The sequence below is a fragment of the Adiantum capillus-veneris genome, chromosome 16, assembly GCF_014529385.1.
Source record: "Adiantum capillus-veneris isolate H3 chromosome 16, ASM1452938v2, whole genome shotgun sequence".
In the NCBI taxonomy this organism is placed as follows: Eukaryota; Viridiplantae; Streptophyta; class Polypodiopsida; order Polypodiales; family Pteridaceae; genus Adiantum; species Adiantum capillus-veneris.
In genome coordinates, this window is record NC_140946.1 from 18,832,392 (window position 1) to 18,853,816 (window position 21,425).

The 21,425-nt window shown below is 43.7% G+C and overlaps 1 protein-coding gene across 1 annotated transcript; it reads right to left on the reverse strand.

The window, feature by feature from the left end:
• Positions 1-6,154: 6,154 nt before the first annotated feature.
• Positions 6,155-21,086, reverse strand: LOC147438656 (uncharacterized). Its single transcript, XM_086483914.1, has 5 exons — positions 20,928-21,086; positions 17,994-18,251; positions 9,404-9,456; positions 6,815-6,859; positions 6,155-6,395 (listed from the first exon to the last, which is right to left on the reverse strand). The coding sequence occupies exons 1-5, from the start codon at positions 21,084-21,086 to the stop codon at positions 6,287-6,289; spliced, it is 624 nt and encodes a 207-aa protein (XP_086340040.1). The 3' UTR covers positions 6,155-6,286.
• Between the last annotated feature and the right edge of the window lie 339 nt (positions 21,087-21,425).

Below are 21,425 nucleotides of genomic sequence, written 5' to 3' on the forward strand. Positions count from 1 at the left end.
AAACATACACAAATGTCGTCGCATTTTTTGATCATAACTCATCTTCACCTTCTAGTTCTAAAGCAATCTTTTGAGATACATGATTGAGCACTTGTCCTTTTGTAATTATTGAAGTACATTATGATATGAAATTTAGACTTTTTCATATGTTTTTGCTTTTAATAAAAAATAAAAAATAAAACTTTTGATTCTCTTTGTACACCGACATGGCATTTCTTACAAGGCCCACCTTTGAGTTCAAACTTCTCCTAACGATCGTACAGGTGTTGTTGCTAACTTCTAACTCTGTGAAGCACCCATATTATGGAGAGTAAAAACCTAAAACAATTTCTTCTGAACATTAAAAGCAAACAAAACTAAGCTTTCATCACACCATGCCCAAAGAAATTCATACCAAATGTGTATAATTCAAGTTTACTAGTGCTATGACTTGTTAGTTTGCACACAATAGAAGGCATTGGTTGATTAGGCAGCTTACATTTCATCATCTAGCTCCATCAGGGTTTAAAATATCAATGAATGTGATGTGATAATGTATGGGGGTCTCAACGTCAATTGTTGATTCAAAAAAAATCTTCTCAGTAGCCTTTGAAAAATTGCTTTGCAATTGACATAGGTGGAAATGATCCTTTCCAGCAAGGACTCACAAAGTATCTGAGCAAGGCCCCTCATGCTTCAAATCAAGTAAACTGTGTCCCAAAGAGCAAACCCTCAACATGAAACTCTTGTAAAAAAAATTCTCCTCACTTGCCTTTATATTCAACCTTTCCATTTTTGCCAGATGAATATAGAAAGGAGCACAAAAGAATTAGATCAATAGAACAAAGACCGCCAGCTAAAAGGGTTGCATTGGTACAGGCTATATTGCATGCCTTACTACATAATTGACAAGTACATGTTATACCACAAGCTCTACTTCTCACTTCATAGGTATGTGCTATATAGCACATACCTTACTACATAATTTACACATCTTGTTTAGCGCTAATGTATGTGCTATATAGGACATACCTTGGTGTACAGTTTACAAGTGTGTTATATTGCACTTCGCCACCGAGCACTATTGCACATAGCTTGGTGCACAATTTACAAGTGTGTGCTATGTAGCACATATCTACCGAGCATAGTCACAAGTATGTGATATAGAACGCATACCTTACTACATAGTTCATAAGTATATGTTGTATCAAACACACCTTACGAGTATGTGCTATATAACATGTACTTACTCTATAGTGCACAGGAATGTGCTATGTAGCACATATCTTATTGAATATTTCATGGGCAGGAGACATATTAATAAAGAATGGAATGGTATGCAGTGTGTAGCAAATAACTTATGGCATACCAGAGAATTTAGTGCTACATAGCACATAGTGCACAGTAAACATGCATGTGATACATAGCTATACCATATACCTCCAAACATACTTGACACTTAGACCAGGTAGCCTAAAGCTATCTCAACCATAGCATAAGTTATATACAAACATCACCCATGATCTAGTGTGTGCTATATATGATACACCTTAATGCATAGCTGAGAGGTAATAAATCTCACATCGCAGCACATAAAAAAAGATGCCTCTTTTAGTGAAAAGGCAATAGCTACCTTGCGTACATCTGCACAGTTCTCTTGGTGAACTATTGGTGTCAGTTGGTATCAAGTCTTCTTCTGATGGGTTTGCATTTGTGTAGTAGGAAGACTTACCACACACGAGCTTGGTCTTCAACTGGAATACTTAACCCTTCAATTATTAGCAACCATGAATATATATCCCATCCCCCCCAACCCCCATTCCCACCCCTCTCCTTGTCCCAATTGGGGTGTGTGTGGTGTGGAAAAACTCATCTTACATAGCTTGAAAAAAAAAACACAAGGGAGGGAGTGAAGGTAAGTAAGAGAAGAGGAAGAATCATGTAGGCAACAAGTCCTTTGCATAAGTTGATTTATGATTACATTGAGCCTTAGAGGGGTAGGGAAGTCAAGCCCGAGGCCTGACCATGGGTATTTATGAGTAAAACCAAGCATAAAGCAAAATTAATCCCTTTTATCTGCCACCATCTCAAAATAACAAGAAGGTTAGTTAAACTGAGTGTGGAAGGCAGGGTCAATGGGAGTGTCTAATGGGGACACTTACATTAACACCAACGTGTAAAAGACATAGCATGTCCACTAGAAAGGTGTGCTCCATTTGGGAGAGTAGCAGGAGATGTATGTGTAGGGCCCCACCAACTTTTCTATGAATCTGTGGGAGGTGGTAAGGAAACATCAAGAAACCGGTAGGCTATTCAATCGGTGGCGGTGGTGGTGGGGAAGAAGGGCATCATGACAAGGAGAGGGGTAAGTCGTTAGTGTTGTCCTCTTCTTCCAAAACACCGACGTTGTGTGCCACAGATACCCATAAAAATGTAGTCACACTATTAAGGTCATGATTGTTAATCATAGGATTTCATCTAACTATTTTAAGCGAATCTCTAAGTTATGTAGATGCATTCTTCCATTTGGAGACTTCAGTAGCTCAGCAGAGTAACCAAGCTCAGGGGAGCAAGCTAGAATACCATTGGTGTGTTTAAAAGTGGTCCCTGGACATTGTACACACATTTTGTCAATCAGCCATGTATTCAAGGTAGTGGCTTCTTGAAGGTTAGAGGATACACCAGACTTCTACCTATGCTCCTACCATCATCATCCTTCAGTTCAGGTATTTGGGAGGCTTCTGAAAGATATGTACTGGTTATCTACTAGGCAAAAGGCTTCCTTTATTAGCCAAGTGATGTGGGGTATGAGAACATAGGATCTGTGGAGCAGTATATTCTCATAGCACCTTTTGTTTGTGTGCGTGCGTGCGTGCGCGCACGCGTGTGTGTGTGTGTGTGTGTGTGTGTGTGTGTGTGTGAGAGAGAGAGAGAGAGAGAGAGAGACGAAATGAAATGTTATATTAACGTCTTCAAAAGGCCAAAATGACCTATGAGACCAAAGCATTACAATGTGGTGGATCTGATACAAAGTCAGAGTAACAAAATGAAATGACAAAATGATAAAATAAAAATACTATGGGATCCTAAACTGGTAGGTGTGAACTAAGCAGCTAGCTAGGATAGCTAAATCACAAGTCACAAGAGATCCAGCATTGGTCGTTGGCGGATCTCATCAATCTCCTTCATGGTCAGCAGTCAAACCGGGCGTCGAGCATGTCTAGCCAAAGTGATCCGAATCCTCTGATGTAGACTCCGTCGATGCTGTGTAGTCCTCCGCAGTCGTGGGCGTCTGGATCTCCCTAGCTCAGTCGCTCAATCGACCAGTGTGCCTCTGGTGTGAGGCGACAAGATCTGCTATGGTAGTAGCTCCTCCGGGTGTCTGGTGTCTGCTCTAAAGAAGTCTATGATGTGTCTCTCAGACTGGCTGGCCTCTCCTCTCATCAGGCTCTCTCTGTGTCTGCGCAGCTCGAGCAGAAACAAACCCAGGCATCTCTGGTCCTTGTACCTCATGACTTTGGAGAGTGGTCCAAAGCCCTCTCTGAACAAGCAGTGGAAGCGGCCTCGTATCTCGTAGTAGACGGGGCAATGGCATGTGTAGTGTAACTCTGTCTCGGGCTCCATGTCACACAGGGGGCATGTCCTGGCCTCTGCTGGTACTCTGCTGTATCTCCCATTCTCCATCCGCAGGTGGTGTGAAGATGTGCGTATCTGGACAATAGCACACCGTATTCTAGGAGACAAGTGGATGTCCATGTATCTGGGCCTTGTCACAAAACCGTCCGCCGTAAGCTAGAGAAGATACTCTCTGTAGAAAGCCATCTTCGTGCCCGGTGTCTAGCTGAGTCAGGTCCTAGCGGATGAGCCTGGTGATCTCGGACTGTGTAAGCGTCAGAGAAGTGAGTACTGAAAGGGGAGACAATTTGTCTATACTGAACCCATGCGTCTGGAACCATGATATCTCCCGACACTAACATGTTGTATCTCTCTGCATGGCTAACTGTCGAGAGGACTCAAGTGCAAGGCAGGCGTATTTGTCTCTGGGAAGTTCCCACATGCGGTGTATGAAGGAGACATATTTGGTGAGCGCCTCAACCACTAGTAGCTCTGCTCGGATAATGGCTCGTGGTACTGCAGCCTTGGCTCTAATGAGCCGTGAGATCATAGAGACCAAGGGCTTCTCCATGTCCCCCCATCCATCAATGCAACCTGTCCTCCCGTGATGATCCAATGAAGGCCCCCATATCTCAACTCCATAGAGCAATGCAGAAGCCACCAAATTGTCAAAGAGCCACAACTTCGTCCGAGGCTCCTGAAACTGAACTTGTGAACACATCCTCTCGAATCTACCCAATGCCGAATGGGCTCTGGTCAATCTAGTCTCTGCTGCTCTCCTAAATGAAAATGTTGGTCCACTAAAAACCACTCCAAGGTAAGTGTAAGCATCTGTATATATCACTGTCTCCTGGCCCTATGTGAGTGCGAACACTGACCTCCTAATCCATTGTGGGGTGGTATTAAATACCATGACCTTGGTTTTACCAAGGTTGACAGACAAACCACTTTCATCGGCAAACCTATGCAAAGCATCCAAGTGACGTAGCATCCCCTCCAAAGAGTCGGAGATCAACACAATATCATCAGCATATAACAATAGCGGAATCCGTGTCCCTGCCTGCGGTGCACCTCTTTCACCATCTCTCTCAATGTAGTCAGAAACCTCATCCGCATACATATCAAATAGAGTAGGAGAGCTCGGGCAGCCCTGCTTCACCCCAATAGTGGAGTGAACCGGTGTAGATAGACCCTCTGAGGTGCGTACATGCCCTATTTCTGATCTGTACAATGCCATGATCCCCCAAATGAGCTCTGTGGATACTCCTATCTCTTGTAATCTGCGCATCAATCTAGCTCTGGGTACTATGTCAAATGCTTTGCGGAAGTCCACAAAGCTACAATAGATCCATCTCCCACGGGATTTGCCCTCCTCGATGATGGCCCTTAGTTTCAAGATATGATCCTCCCTGAATAGCACTGCCACTCCTCCTGAGCCCCGCCCTCTATGCTCTAATCGTGTCCCCTATCTATAGGTTGTCTCCCGACTGTATCACTAATGTGAGGCATAGGCTGCCTTCTTCGCTTCCATGGAGGGAAAACGAAGGATGAGTGCCCTTTCTTTCGAGGTTTCCCTCTTGCTCCCATTTTTCTTGTTGCCGACTCGCCAAGCTCTTGAGTGCATCGGCTCATGAACCTCCATCAAAAGCAGGAGTTCTTTTACCTATTCATCTACATTATCTTTGTCTTTAAGGCCACAAATTCTCACATGTAGAGAGCTACACGTCTTCTTTGCTCCTCTTCTAGTGTCAAGTTGATAATGGTGGGTGTGGATGTTGTTTCCTTACTTTTTCCTTTCTTGGCAACCTCAATCCATTTCTCAACCTCATCTGCTTTTTGTTGAGTCTTTGTAATAACATCCATCCAAGAGGTCATCATTTCTTTATCCCCCTCTTTGATGGCTTGCACTTGCTCTTTGATTGTGTTGAGTTCTTCTATTACAGAGGGTTGCAATTCTCCCTCTTCAAGCGTGTTTTGTGTTCGTGCCTCGGCGAGCTCCTTCTTGAGTGAGGCAATCTCTTCGTCTTGGGCCGTCACACAATCTCCCATTGCAATAATCTCGCTTTCTTGGGCCAAAACGCGATCTTCGAGCAGTTTTATTGTCCCTAATAGGTGGTGGTTTATCTTGTTAATGGTCTCGGCCATTTCTTCTTTGCACTTTTGGACTGCATCTTCTAAGGGGTCGGCCTTATCATTCTGCTTCTTCATGTTTGGTCGTTGCTAAAAATCGAGAGGAAATTTTGTGGCGGAAGGAGACCTACACGCACAAGTGCTTCCACATTATGCATACACGTTCTCCCACATTAAACATACATGGACTACATTTCCTGCAATTTCTGCAAATTACAACCAAAACCCACTTTATTCAAATTCTGCAATTTCTGCCAATTCTGCAATTTTCTGAAATTCTGCAATATCTGGAATTCTGAAATTTCCTCAAAAAAAACCTTCAAGGAGGAGCGCAAGGGGGGGGGGGGGGGGGGGGGGCTATAGAGGCAGCATAAGGGAGGCAGCGAGAGAGAGAGAGAGAGAGAGAGAGAGAGATTTCGTACGTCAAATGACACTGAACCAAATTGGTTTAAATCCCAAGAGCTGCACATAGCAGCTAAGCCACGTTCAATGTAATGCTTCGTATTGCATACTGTCATGTGCAGTCAAGACAGCAACAGATGAGAAACAAGTTCTTCGCATGTCACGGAAAGACATCACCAGCCTTACAGCAACAAGAAAATGCTTCACCGCCGTCTTGATCTGGCTGCTGAAACCAGCGATTCCATCCTGAATTCTGTGCCCCTTGTTTCCTGCAGTACATCTATTATAAGTCATGCATTGAAGAATGCTAAGGTGCTTTTGATTACTGCTAAAAAAATAACTACCTCAGTGAATGTTTTAGAGGGCTAAAATATAAAATGCTCAGCAAAATTGCAAGCTCCCCTTCAAATAAATGGGCGAGTTCTCACAAAAACCAGCAGATTTGTATTTTCAGTGCTATGGGTTCAAAAATATAAATGAAGAATCCTTGTGATACATTGAACAGAAGAAAATATCCCCCCTCCCCCCCCGCACCAAAAAAAAAGGCCTTTATTGTCAGTGTGAGAACCAGTAAATTTAAACAGATAAAAACCCTTAATTTGCCCTATTTCCATAATGGTTCAGATTGCTTAGAACTTCCTCACAAGAAAACTTGATAATTTACTTCAAATTCAAGGGGCTAACTTACAGAGACAGGAGAGGATCTGGGCAAGTCTGTGTGAACTGCACTAATCTGCAAAGACATCATACTACACATAAGATAGTTTGACATCAATGCCCAAGGAAGGAAAATATTAGCATCTAAAAATACTAATATTAGCATCTAATATGACCATGCACACATAGGAAACTGCATAAAAAGCTTGTTCACGATAGCACATCCATCAAAGGCGAGGCCATGCATTTTCATATGAAAAATCACTAACATGAGTAAAGCAGTTTTATTTGTCTAAATTGACTTAAGCCTAGTAAGCCTCTCTTTGCACCTTTAAACAGGGACACACCCAACTGTATCTGCTTGGTTCCTCACCTAGTATTGAAGTATCACATTGATGGCTAGGCTACTTTACTTAATCCTCCAGAGCACTTTGAGTGGTATCAGAGCTGTCTACTTAAAATCTTAATTAGCTGTAACTATTTCAGCTCTATAATTTACCAATTTTGTGAGCCCTCCTACAAATCTGGGCAAAGAGTTTTGCGCAGTCAAATTGTGGCATTTACCTTGCCAGAGCCCCATTTGCCTTTGCCTGATCAGTGATTAACTAGCGACCAGCCATTCTACTTGCCTACCTATAATCACTTGGAGCTGGAGGGTCACCCTAAGGTAATTTGAAGCCTCCAAAGCTTGTGAGATTGGCGCGCACAGCTGAGAGAACTATCGTCATCATAGCTGCCTTCAAAGTCCACAACTACTCCCAAAAAAGGCAAATAGCATTAATCTTGCACAAATTAAGCGTTCTAATCACTTTGATTAAGTGGTCCCACTCATTCTCCTTCTCTATTGACCTCAATGTCACACACCCTGAAGACGCTTCAACCAAGATGGTTGTGATCGCTGTACGGACGGCTGATAATGTGGCAATACGCCCGCTGTTGATGTGGACAACAGTACTGACATGCTGATGTGGCATCCCATACACTGAGATGATGTGGCATGTTCTCAAAGCTTCTCATGTTCTCATCGCAGAAGCTTTTTGCATTGCAGAATCTCTAAGTGGGCTAAACATACTTCCTTTCTTGTCGAGGCATACGCACGGTGGATGATGTGGTTGACACATCTAGGAATACTTTCCTCAGGTAGCTACACGCTTTGGTTTGGGAGTGCATTATCATCATATTTGGAGCGCACTTGAGCACATGTTGGTTGTTTTCCTGCGCATTCCGCCACTGGCCAATGGATGTCGTGCGTCGGATTGGGGTTTATGGGACACACCTTTTGCTGCCATTTCTGCTAGCAACATTTATGCTTCTCTCCTGCATGAGTCTTGGCTGGCTGATCATTGCAATGCGCTATGGTCTTTGCATAAATCTAATCAATGGTGGAGAAACTTGAAAGGCTCTTACTGCAATTTGGAAGAGCCATTTGCCTCTGAAGGAACGTCTGTTTCTATGGCGTTGCTTGCTGGGAGTTCTCCCTGTTGGAACTCTCCTTATTGTGTGTCACATCAGCTCTTCTCGTTGTGTCAGATGTTCAGCTTGTGATGAGACTGTCAGACACCTGCTTTGGGATTGTTGCTTCACCAGCGCCTTCCTTGACCGCATATCAGCCTATATGCGCCTCCGCTTCCTCTTGGCAGTTTTCCACAAACAGTGGGCTTTTGGCATTCTCCCAACTCCCTTTCAACGATTTGCGGTCTTCTTCACATGGGTCAGATTCTGGTCTGTATGGGCTTTGTGGCGCCAACACAATTTTCGCATGTTCCACACTATGCGGATCTATTTCGTTCGTTCAAGATTTCACTTAGGCAATCCTTACATTTTTCCCCCTTGATGTTGGGGGCACATCTCCAGATATCCTACAGCTCTCCTATGTTAGCTTTTAGAACCTTCATTATGGAACACTTCTGTGTTCTTCCCTTTGTATCTGATCTTTTTGATGGGTTTTCCTCACTTTGAGGCTTCCCACGTGTAAATTAAATCAGAAAATATTTACAGAAAAAATGTGTGTGTGTGTGTGTGTGTGTGTGTGTGTGTGTGTGTGGAGCAAGAAATAGAGAGATTTCATGAGTAGCTAGTAGAAGGCAAGAGCTATGTTCACATAAACCATTCATGATCAAGCAAAGCCTCCTCAAAAATGCTCACAAACATTTTATTAAAAAAAAAAAGAAAACAGACCCAATATGCCCGAGTGCCACATGATGACAGCTCGGAATACTCAACGGCCAAACCATTGCCAAACACCAATCACACCTGCAGTGGCCTCAACACAGAATGCAGCAGGGCATTACTCTAAAACTTGAAAAGACGTTCTGTAATGTAAAGATTTCTCTACTTAGTTTATGTAATGCAGAATTTATTTACTTCCTCAAACTCCTTGGACGTGATGTTAACAAAATACAAATTCTTCACTTTTCTCAATATGGGCAAATATATCGAATATAACAATTAGCCGTGCAATCTACCTATGCAACTCCAACCCCAAAAGCAGTTCCTTTTAATTACTTGACAAGAGTCCCTAGCCAATTTCAACAAACTGCCATTTAGTTGTACATACTTCATATCCTTGTAAGAGACAAATATTTTGAGCTATGCTTGAATGTGAGCAAAATTTCCTTACTCTTTGCAGGCTTTGGATGCATGTGGATAGCCTTCTACCACTTCAAGCTCCTCCTAAATTGCAGAAAAAGTACAAATCAATTTTGGTAAGCAATAAGCACCTTTCATCACATCAAAACATCGTGGACAACTATCTTCAATCAACAACAACTACAAGAAAGCAAAGTCAGTCAAAGAATAGGCAATGGATCATCCCACAAATTTTGTTACTCAACATAACTACAGACATCCTTTTCTTTTCAACATCAAACTTATTGACAAATAAAATGAGCTGTAGTCACTTTGTTTTGTAAGACGGTTCGGCAGATGACATAGTGCATTGTCGATTATCAAGATCTCTTGGATACAGTTTGCATGAAATCTCAAATGAGCCCTTTTCCAAGCCTTCCACTACTTCTGAACAATCATTCTATTGGTTGTTACACATACAATTTTATGCAAAGCGGAGGGAGGAAGAGAACTAGGCAAATACTCCTCAAATAGGAGCTTTACCACGAGGCTTTTGGTTTAGATGTGTCTATTCCAAAAGTGCAGGTCGAATCAGCGGGTTGAATCCAGTGTGGTGCAAGCTGCATAAGAGGGGAGCCACTCCACTCCTTTGACACATATTGCCTAGAAAGGACATTTGCCTTTGTTACATAGATGGAGCTCCCTCAGGATCAAAATGTCAGATACCTTTGGAACAAGAGGGAAAGTTTACTTTTCTTGACTCGTGATCAGATCATTGACAATGGTGCTGTTAGGCACATGACGACTTGTCATGATTTGTGTACAATTTGAGGCCGTACAAAGGTGCAATTATATTCAAAGACAGATCAACGACTACAAAGGTGCAATTATATTCAAAGACAGATCAACGACTCCTGCACACACTAAGAGGGCTATGGACCTTATTCCATACGATAAAAGGAATGTGTATCTCCCATGTTTTATATATGCCTTGTCTTGGGTACCACATCTTCTTAGTGTGTGAGCTTTACAGACTTGGCATGATGGTCGTATTTGACGAGCATATGGTGTCAATTTGAGATAGAGCCTCCGGCTTGGAAGTCAAAGTGGGTACAATGGTGAGTAAATTGTACCAACTTGCTCCTCTTGCTTTAGATTTGGATTCACACCCACCAAAGATTACTCTCATGCAAGTTACTTTGGACCCGATGCAACATGGTGTCCTATTTATTTATTGAATGCTTTGTGATTACTATGTTTTGCATGCAACATGTTGAATACCTTACTACTTTACAGTTTCTTTTTTAATCTTCATATCATGTGGAACATTTATTTGCATACAAAATTGGAGGGGGGTGGGAGGTTGCCGGGGGGGGGGGGGGGGGGGTAGGGGGGGAGAGACCACACATAGTGGAAAGAGCACTAATCATTACCATAAAGCCATCAAGGGCAATAGATACAACATCCACAATATGTCAAAAAGACACAGCTCTCCCCCACATATATAGCATAAGAGGGGGCAAGTAGGGCGATCGAAACTACTCACGACCCATCAAATCCATAGGAATGCCTATAGAATAATAGGCTTAGTTGACAACATGATAAAAAGTGAATGGCACAGCAGTTGGAGTGCTCGATACTCTTAACATTCCATATGAGCACTTCACGCTGAATGAACTGCAAGAAAGCCGAAGATGTGAGTCAATAATGAACATGTTCGTTGCGATGCCCATTGAAGAACAAAACTCCATGAGTGTATCAATAGTTTGGGGATCTCAACCGTCAAGAAATCTCCAAAGTAAGATGCCATCGCAAGCACTGTAGAAAATTGTTATACTCTGCCCCTTGAACAACAAAACTCCATGAGTGTAGCAACAGTTTGGGGATTTAAACCGCCAAGAAATCTCCTAAGTAAGATGCCATCGCAAGCACTGTAGGAAATTGTTGTCCTCTGCTTTGCAAAGGAAATGTATTGCTCTAGGAGACAAGTCTTGAACTTAGTGTAGTGAATATACCTGAGATAGACCCAACGGTATTAAAGAAGTGTCAAGAGGTCTACAAATGTCCAATCTGCCAATGAAGAGCCGAGATCACTCATATGAAGAAGAGAGGAAGACACTAAAGCCAAACGTGGCCAGACTGTGGATCCACAAAAAGTTAAAACTCCAAGAAGGTGAGACTAAGAGGTATGCATCGTTAACGTCCTCCATTACAAGAAAAACCCAACTCAGTGATTTGCACTATAGAAGCTATTGCATGTTGCAGTAGTCACCGATAAACTGTATGCATCACAACGAGAAAGTGTTATGTCAGTAAGTAGAATTTTCCAAGATGAGAAAGAGCTAGACTATACAATCTCTCCTCAAAAACATCCTCTATAACGAGGGAAAGCCAAATGTAGGAGTCTACATGGTAGTCATTCACACCACCCTAAGCAGCCTGCAATGTTAGGAGTCTCTAGGAAGAGGGGTGACCAGTGTCACGTGCACATCTAACCCTATGTGCATATGGACAAGCTAACTCCTATTTCTAGGGTGTAGGACAACCTAGGCAGTGTTCGGGCACCCTTGTGAGCCTGTATGCAAGACATGCATGTCCGGGCACTTTAGATTAGTTGCATACCCTTTGCTTGCACATGAGCATAGGCAATGTCTGCTAAGTGTAGGCATTGGGGAGTGTTCCCATACACCTGCATTAGTACCAAGCCTAGGGAATAACTGCATGTGAAGTATTAATAAGTGGCATTTTAGCATCATTTTAAAAGGTCGTGGGGCTCAATCTGACACTGCTCGACCCAGACTTTTGTACCTATTTAGAAGGCCCTAGGGGCCAGCTCTCTAGACATTCAGTACCCGCAATACAAGTACCCACAACACAAGGATCTTCAGTGTTTTTCAGCCATCAACCCATCACCAGCATTAGCAACGAGACCAACCCAACTGTCACGTGACACATCAAGCCCTATGTGTCCGTGGACAAGCTACAGTATGATCAGGGTTCAATCAATCCAGTCAGTCTAGACTTAGAAGTGATATGGCACTTTTGTGAGTATATTCGTAGACCATGCATGCCCAGTCACTTGGTATAGATGCATATCCTCTCGTTGCACACAGCATGATCATCAGTATTCCCATCAGAATCCATTAGAATCAGTTAGGGGATTTTTCCACTGCATTTAGCCTATTTTCCCTATTTTTGACATTTTTCACTTATTAATTTAAGTGACTTTCCAACAAAAGTAGGTAGGGCAATTTTGCTAAGTTTGTATATAAGCAAACCCAAGTTAGCACTAAATGGCAGAAGAGGCAGCAGGAGCACATGCTCAACAGGCACCTTCTCAGCAGAACCCCATTTTTGACATTTTTCACTTATTAATTTAAGTGACTTTCCAACAAAAGTAGGTAGGGCAATTTTGCTAAGTTTGTATATAAGCAAACCCAAGTTAGCACTAAATGGCAGAAGAGGCAGCAGGAGCACATGCTCAACAGGCACCTTCTCAGCAGAACCCCAACAGAACCCCCCAAGTGACCTAGCGTTTTTGCTCCCAAGCAACAGCCTAGCGTTTTTGGATCAGACCACCGCAGATCAGCCAGCGTTTTGCATTTGCAGAGCCACGGCGACAAGACCACAGCAGATCAGCCTAGCGTTTTTGCATCTGCAGAATCCCGATGACAGAAACACCAGAATTCAGCCCTAGCGTTTTTGGTTGCAAATCAGCCCCGGCGTTTTGCACCTTCATCGCGACGGAAAGTCAAGAACCACCAGCGTTTTCGGTTTTCAGCCTTTAGACATCGCAGATCAGGTCCCGAACCTCGCAAATCTCACCTTCCCGCAGCAGTTCCTCGCCGTACGGTCAGTTTCCCCAAGGTTTACAATTTCAACCCGGAAAACGCAAATTTCAGCATCTGTGTTTTCAACGCGTCGTCATCGCATCGTCGTCATCGACATCATCAGCGACATAGAGTCAGAATTCAACAGATACAAGATTCGCAGATTTTAGCCCATAGCGTTTTTGGACAGCAGTAGAAAGATTGCAGATTTCAACCCTTAGGTCGGTCTCGTCATCACCGTCGTCATCGCCGACATAGCCTAGACTTGCATCAGTCTCATGCATACCGTTTGTACCAGATTGTGCAATCATAAGTAGACCACTCTCGCCGACGAGAGTGGGGCCTTCGGAGGAGGGTTTAACAACATCTCTGGTGTCGTATCTCTCTTCTCTCTCTATCTCTCAGTCTCATACACTTGCACGCACAGTGTCCATTCACTTTGTTTGTGATCATAGCATTCTCTCATTAAGAACGGAAGGCTCTACCTTCCATAAGAACAAAAAGAACCTTGAGCACAGTTCGGAGCAATCATCTTGAGCAAAACGCAAACATTCATTCCGCTGCACCTAACATTGGTATCAGAGCTTTGGCAGTGTTCTGTATCACTCCAGGAAAGAACCACAAGAATCACAAGAATTTTTTTTGCCTATTGAGGTCGCACGAACCCAAGTTTGCTTGGGCGTGTCGATTCCTAATCATGTTTTGTTGAAGAATGACAGGAATCCCAAGAAAGAAGGGCTTGTCCAGCCTCCCCTTGTGTCTCTTTTCACTCATTGAGAGCAGACCGTGCACTTAGCGGCCGGCCAATCGACGTGAGGTGGGAAAAAGCAACCTTGGTGTGACCGCAAGGCCGCCAAGGGGTGCGCCCGCAGAAAGGAGTAGAACTCGGGTGAAGAGAAGATCCTTCTCAAACACGGTTTGCAAGCGAAAGAAAACCTCAAGAACCAAGACCCTCAAGAACCCAAGAACCCAAGTTCCTCGTGAACTTAAGAACCCACGACTTCAGAATGGTCATCACTCGAAGCGGAATGGATACTTCGCTTGGAGGTGATGAGCATAAGAGAGGCGAAGAAGAATTTTCCCCACCAGGAGGTTTTTCCGACCCTCCCCCTTCCCCATCTACGTCAAGGATTGCGCTAACTCCTATGGAGGAGTTGGACCAAGCAAGAGAAGCAGAAAGAAAGGCCTACGAAGAAGACATGGCAGCCATCGAACGTAAGTACGACTTGCAAGAAAAAGAAAGTCAAGCAAGATTTGATCGCGAGAACAAAGCAATAGTGCAAGAGATGTTGCGACTCTTTTCTCAAATGCAGACACAGATTCAAAAGGATCGGGAAAAGGAGACTCTCTCAGTCTCTTCTTCTCCAAAGCATGATACACAGGATTTGTATGATTGTGTGAAGCATGCAAGACCTTGGCGGTTTCCCCCACCAAGCAAGAAGGACCTCCCTTGACGTTTTTGACAGAAGCATCACAGCCTGGCGTTTTGCATCATCACACCATCGCCAGAACCCCCAGCATACCGAGCGTTTTGCATCAAAAAGGAATCGACAGCAGAAACCACCTAACCTAGCGTTTTTGCCACCAACTTCCCTAGCGTTTTTGGATCCCAGCATATGCAGAATTTCAGCGATTTTCAGCAATAGAAGAGTAGTAGATTCAACCCATAAAGAAGTAGCAGATTCAGCCCAGAAAGACCATCAGTTTTCAACCTAAAGAAACCTCTGTTTTCAGCCCTAAACCTGCAAAATTTCAGCGACAAAGACCCACAAAAACAGTCCCAAAAATCAGCGTTTTTGGACCCGCAGTAGATTTCAACCCATAGCGTTTTTGGACAACAGTAGAAAGATTGCAGATTTCAGCCCTTAGGTCGACTTTGTCGTCACCGTCGTCATCGCCTAGACTTGCATCAGTCTCATGCATACCATTTGTACCAGGTTGTGTAATCATAAGTAGACCACTCTCGTCGACGAGTGGGGCCTTCGGAGGAGGGTTTTACAAACGTCTCTGGTGTCGTATATCTCTTCTCTCTCTATCTCTCAGTCTCATACACTTGCACGCACAGTGTCCATTCACTTTGTTTGTGATCATAGCATTCTCTCATCAAGAACGGAAGGCTCTCCCTTCCATAAGAACAAAAGGAACCTTGAGCACAATTCGGAGCACTCATCTTGAGCAAAGCGCAAACATTCATTCTGTTGCACCTAACATCAGTTCCAGTCTCTTGTTCTCTTATTTCCATTTAAGTCTTCGTTTGGTTTGTGCACTAACTGAAGTTTGATCATACCTAATTAACTCCAAGTCTCTAACCTGGAATCGTTGTCAGAAGTGACCAGCTCATTCCGAGCACATTCTACAATCTGCTACCAAGTTGATCTACAAACGTGGCCCCGAAGGCTCATATTTAAAGGCTACTAGTAGAAAAGCATCAGATATCAAAAGCTAGCTCCACATCCAAAACCAATTGCTAAATAATTGGGCGCCCAAAAAGCTCTACAATTTGCGTAAATCCCGCCATGTCAACATCCAAAATTTCCAACGCGTTTCACGAGCCTACCATTCAGCCACGTCATCACTGGCAATTTTATCTCTCCCCTCTTTTGGAGAGATGTCACGTCATTGCTTTGTGACAACAAGAGGTTTCTGGCAACACAAGGAATCTCACAAGAGAGTACTTTCTTGTTGAATGGGGATCAGTGGCGAGAGGCTGAAAAATACAATTAGAGGAGGACAAGGCGCCCGCGTAAAAAACATTAGGATATCCGGCAAAGCGCGATGAGAGATAAAGCAGAAGGCAATCTTTCTCCACACTGAAAAGGCAACCAAGGGGCAAAGGGAGGCAACTTGTCACGAAAGCCCATCATCAGGATCCGAGAGCCTAAAGCTCTAATACCATGAGAGAGAGAGAGAGAGAGAGAGAGAGTGGGGAGGGGGTTGATTAGCCCCGACCAACAATCATGACCATAAGCCCATCAAGGGCAACAAATACAACATTCACCGTGTGCATAAACAAGACCACCCCTTTCCCTACATAAATTGCATAAAGAGAGGGTAGGGAGAACACTCGACCAAAAAATATCGATGACCCATGAAATAAACGGGGACTCTTATAGAATAATAGGCCCAGTCGACAGCATGATAGGACATCAACGGCCAAACCAAAACTGGTCAAACCAGATGCAACCTACATGCTAGATGCAAAGGCCATCAGTCCAAGAGACACAATAGCCGTACAAGCACTCGCTAGACCATAGTGAAGCAACAAGAGTGTTGAATCCTCTAATAAGACCACTCAGAAAATCTCAATACAACTAGGGCCGCGCCCTTCAAATTATAGACACCCGGCTGAAAGCAACTTCAAAAATCAATTGACTATTTTAGAAAGGTCTAAAAGCACTATAAAAATCCTCTGTTAATTAAATCTAGCACTCAAAAGCACGTAAAGCATCTTCTGTCCATAAATACAGCCCTAAAATAATCAAAGCATAAAGTACTGCCACGTCAACGAATTGTACAGCCCACTGTAATATGCTCCACAATTTATGAGATCTTGTGCATCCTGGCTCAATGGTTCTTTGATCTTATGCTCAGGTTAAGCTGGTAAGCCACGTCACCATTTTGTGACACTCCCTCCTATTGCAAGAGGAAAGCTATCTCCACTCTTGCAGGTGGCAACTTACGTCCCCCTCCCCACTTCCATTCACCAAAAGTGGTATCCTTGAGCACTTTGCAATTTGTAGCTTCTCTCGAGTAAAGTGGCATCATTGAGCACTTTGCAAATTGAAGTATGGATGCATACAAACTTTGAAACGAGCACAGCAATGTAAACATGAGACTAGCTACAGTAGGTTTCTTTGTGACTTTAGGCCTCTAGAGACCCATTCTGATCCTTGTTTCCATTCTCATTCCGCATTCCATATTTCTCTGCTTGCAAGGATATATCCACAACCATATAGTAGGAGAGGGAAAGACAACTCCCACAACCATCACACTACTAGTTAACAGCATACACAAATGAGTCTTTGCAAGAAAGACTCGCCATCTGGCACCGACTCTGACAACTAGCTTGTGTCCCCTCCCCCCCCCCCCCCCCCCCCTTGGCCTCTTACAGTATCCCCATATGCAGGTGGAGAGAGCATATCCAGTTGGGCCATCAAGACCTATTAAGCTTTTAGTGGGGTTTTTGCATGTCATTATGGCACATGAAGGGAACGTTATGTAAGCAAACGGCATCATGACACAAGTCAGAGACGCACATGGAACGAACATTAGGAATGGGCATCAGCCACCCGTAGGAGTGCTTAGGAGCGGATCAAACGATGATTATCTATCAAGACATACAAATTTAGACACACCTAGACTGCCATTGAATTTCACACCTAGCAGCCAAAGCTGCAAGTGCATCAGAGGTGAGGTGGACGTAAGAGATTCAATTTACCATGTAGACGTGCAAACAATGGATTTCTATCAATCCTTCTTTTGTCAACAACCCTCCCACTGTTTAAGGAGATGTACGTTCTGGAAATAAGCTCCTCGTGGCAGCTGGCTATGAAGAGGCAGAGGAAGACTCTCAGGTTCACATCTTCTAGAAGGGAAGAATTTGCTGCAGGGATGGCAACAAGGTATGCCACAAAATGAGACCCTTTGCTGCAAACCTAGAGGAAGGGACCCTTGTCAACTACCTGGTGTAGCTTCTAAGCTCCCACTTCCAGCGAAATCTGTAGCCCATGGGTGTATTTGTAAACTAACTAACTCTCTCTCTCTCTCTCTCTCTCTCTCTCTCTCTCTCTCTCTCTCTCTACTAGAGCATACCTCCAAACTGCGTATCTCCTCGTGGAGACGCCGAACTTCAGCAAGCTTGCGATGTCGGCCATAAGAATCGGGGGGGTGCGGGGAGCGAGAACAGGAGCACCTGACCAAGAAGGTCGTTGGCCTGCATTCCCCTGCATCGATTTTCAGCGTTCCATCCAACGTGAGGCTACAATGACAGTGACGTGCTGAGGTGGACAAACCATCAAATGTCGGTCGCGGACCCTCAGCACTAAAGGGCACGAGCCATTTATTGAAGCCCTAGCGCTGGGATCCACGGCAGCGAAGCCAGGACACGACGATCGAGAAGTGCGCAACCGTAAGATGTCGAGGTAAACTGGGACACGAAAAGGTAAACTTGGACAAGCAGGGGGGCCTGTCCAAGTTTATTATCATTATATGGTTTGCTCATATGTCGACTTCCCCGTCGTGGGTGTAGCGATTAGAGCATTGGGCTCTCGTGGTGGTGGCAAAGGTTTGAGTCTTCGTGCCTGTCGTCGGCGCTCATTTTTTTCCGCCATCCATCCGTCTCGAGATTCCCCCTTTGGACCCCCACCACGAATCCCATCTCTTTTCTCCCGTGTCCTTTAGTGTTGAGGGTCGCGAACCGCGGTGCGTCTGGACTAAATAAAGTACAGGCTCTTAAATGCAACCGAGTGACGGTTGCAAGTACACACATGGTATTCATAAGTTGTGCTTGTAGGATCTTAATTAGTTTTTTTCATGAGTTTTTTTCATGGTACACACACGCACACAAAGACTGCAACATGGTTTTCATTCCAAATAAGAGCCAATAGTTTTGTTACAAAAAATAAGCTTCTTGATAAGAGAGTAAAAATAAGCTTCTTGATAAGAGAGTAATCATCCGAAACATCTATACTAACATAATGGAGCTTAAAATTTTTGAGGAAGGAGAGGGCTTCCATGTGTCACTCATTGGTTCATTTCAAAAAGAACCTTACAAAACATCCAATCTCAAAGCAAAATTGAAGGGTAAGATTTAAAATGTTAAAAGTGAAGGGTAAGTTTGTATGAAATGAAAAGCTGTTGACAGTGTAAATTTTTTTGAGAAAGGAGAGGGCCTCCATGTGTCACTCATTGGTTCATTTCAAACAGAACCTTACAAAACATCCAATCTCAAAGCAAAATTGAAGGGTAAGATTTAAAATGTTAAAAGTGAAGGGTAAGTTTGTATGAAATGAAAAGCTGTTGTTAACAGTGTGAAGTGAAAAGACTTTCTACCATAGGGTAAGATTTAAAATCTATCTATACTTCTATATCTATATCTATACTATATATAATTGAGCTTAAAATTTTCAAGGAAGGAGAGGGCATCCATGTGTCACTCTCTCCTTCATTTCAAGATCGTAAAGAAACATTTGGTTTAAAATGTAAAAGTGAAAGGTAAGTCAGAAATCATTTGGTTTGAAATGGAAAAGTGAAGGGTAAGTAGCAAGTATAGTGATGGCAGGAAATGAAAAGACTTCTTTATGACTTATGAGTTATGTCAAAAAGTCACAATACTTAGTACCATATATATATATATATATTTATATTATTTACACTCTTTAGCAAGGCCATAGAGTTTAAGTTCAGCCTTCAATTCTAAAGGGTGATTACTTTTGTTTTCGTAAAGGATGGCTCTACTTCGCAGCTTGGAAAAATAACAAGCTGTGAGTTATACCACACGTCGACAAGTTGGTCTACCTCGAACGTGTGTATGTGTGTGTGTGTGTGTGTGTGCCATAGTTATTACATCCAGTCACTTCCCTTGATCTGCCCAAGAGATGCCAACCCATCTAAATATGTCCAACCCTATTTGAGGGCAAAGAGTAGGTAGAAACACCCATATGCTACTACAATCTATCTTTAGGGAAAACAAATTCGTTTAGGCAGAGAGAAAAAACAAAAAAAAACCAGTACAAAATGCTTATTCTCCAGTCATTTAAACGATTGCCAAAGCCTTTGAGAGCTTATGTAGTATTAGCAACCATATGCAATGCTAAAACATCTCCAGAACCACAGTCGGTCAAGGGATAACAACCATTAGGCTTGACCAGGCCTCATGCTAAAACATCTTTTAAAAAAAACAGCAGTCGGTCTCTGGCGAAAAAAAGAAAGTTTAGGTAAACTTATAATACATGTGGCGACTGAGCAGCAAGCTCCATTGTTTTTCGGTATTTCAAGTAGAAATAACACAGAACAGGTTTACCCAACACACACACTGAATCTCAAGCTAAGTGAGGGCTAAGGAGTGCCCTCACCTTTAGAATTTATAGGTTTGGTATGCACGCTTCCTAAGTGTCTGAAGTGAAGAGAGCAAAGCCGCCCCATACTGTGAGAGCCCCTCGTGCGTCAGAAGCCATTACTGCCAGGGGACAGAGAGCGCCTTTACACGGTCCGAGGATGGAAGGAGCCGCCTTCCTTCTGTAATGATAGTTTTGAAGATTTTTTTTACGAGCCCCTTGCCCAATACCCAAGTCGGTGGCACAATGTTAGTAATGTAGGCCCTACTTTGTCAATAGGGAAGGAGAAGGGGGGGGGGGGGGGTTTGTTGTTTTTTTTATCAAAAAGAGGAACCCTATGAGGGGACGATATATATGACTCCATAGTGTTCAACCATAGTGTGTGTGTGTGTGTGTATGTGTGTGTGTGTGTGTGTGTGTGTGTGTGTGTGTGAGAGAGAGAGAGAGAGAGAGAGAGAGAGAGAGAGATGACTTTATTAATTGTTGTAGCTCTGTGTGTGTGTGTGTGTGTGAGAGAGAGAGAGAGAGAGGGCCCATCCCATTTAGTCCTACTGAGCAGTGCCATATGTCTATTTCTGGTTTGAAAGAGAGAGAGAGAGAGTGCCATTGATTGGCCTTGGCGCTTGACAACGAATGCTCCCCCCCCCCCTCCCCACCCCAAACTCGATCATGAACACAACCCACCCCTTACTTCATGTACAACTTCTCTAAATGTTTCCACAACATGCCTCATGTAGTTTAGTCTATCAACACCCCTGGCTGCCAATAGCTGATCCGCCACAAGCCCCACACCCTTATACAACCTCAATCCTCTACTGGCCAGGACGTCAAGACTTTGGATCCAATACATGTCCCACTTGCCACAAGCGCTTGCTGAGCCACCTACTCCTCTACCGCTGCCTGTCCGCCACCCTCGATCCTGACGAGTTGTTGGAATTCGGGTTGCAGAGAAACACACACAGCTTGGAGAAGACGAAGGAAGCTCAAGGCACACAATAGAGAGTGTATTACTCAGTGTGCAATGGAAAAATAGATAGCCCTAGAGTGATGGGCGTATATACCATGCACGGGGGGAAAAACCTCCTAAAGAGGGAAAAAATGCCCCGGCGGTCCTAGTGTGTTCACATCACTACCACATGTATATGGTAACAAATCCCCCCTGGAGTGATGCGGTGAACGAGAGCTGGCA

Excerpts from the sequence above, each read along its gene's own strand:
- LOC147438656 (XM_086483914.1), bottom strand. The coding sequence starts at position 21,086 with ATGTATTGGATCCAAAGTCTTGACGTCCTGGCCAGTAGAGGATTGAGG. Across the intron at positions 9,457-17,993 it reads AGGAGATACGCAGTTTGGAG|GAGGAGCTTGAAGTGGTAGA; the intron begins GTATGCTCTAGT and ends TCTGCAATTTAG. Across the intron at positions 6,396-6,814 it reads CCAGATCCTCTCCTGTCTCT|GAAACAAGGGGCACAGAATT; the intron begins GTAAGTTAGCCC and ends GATGTACTGCAG.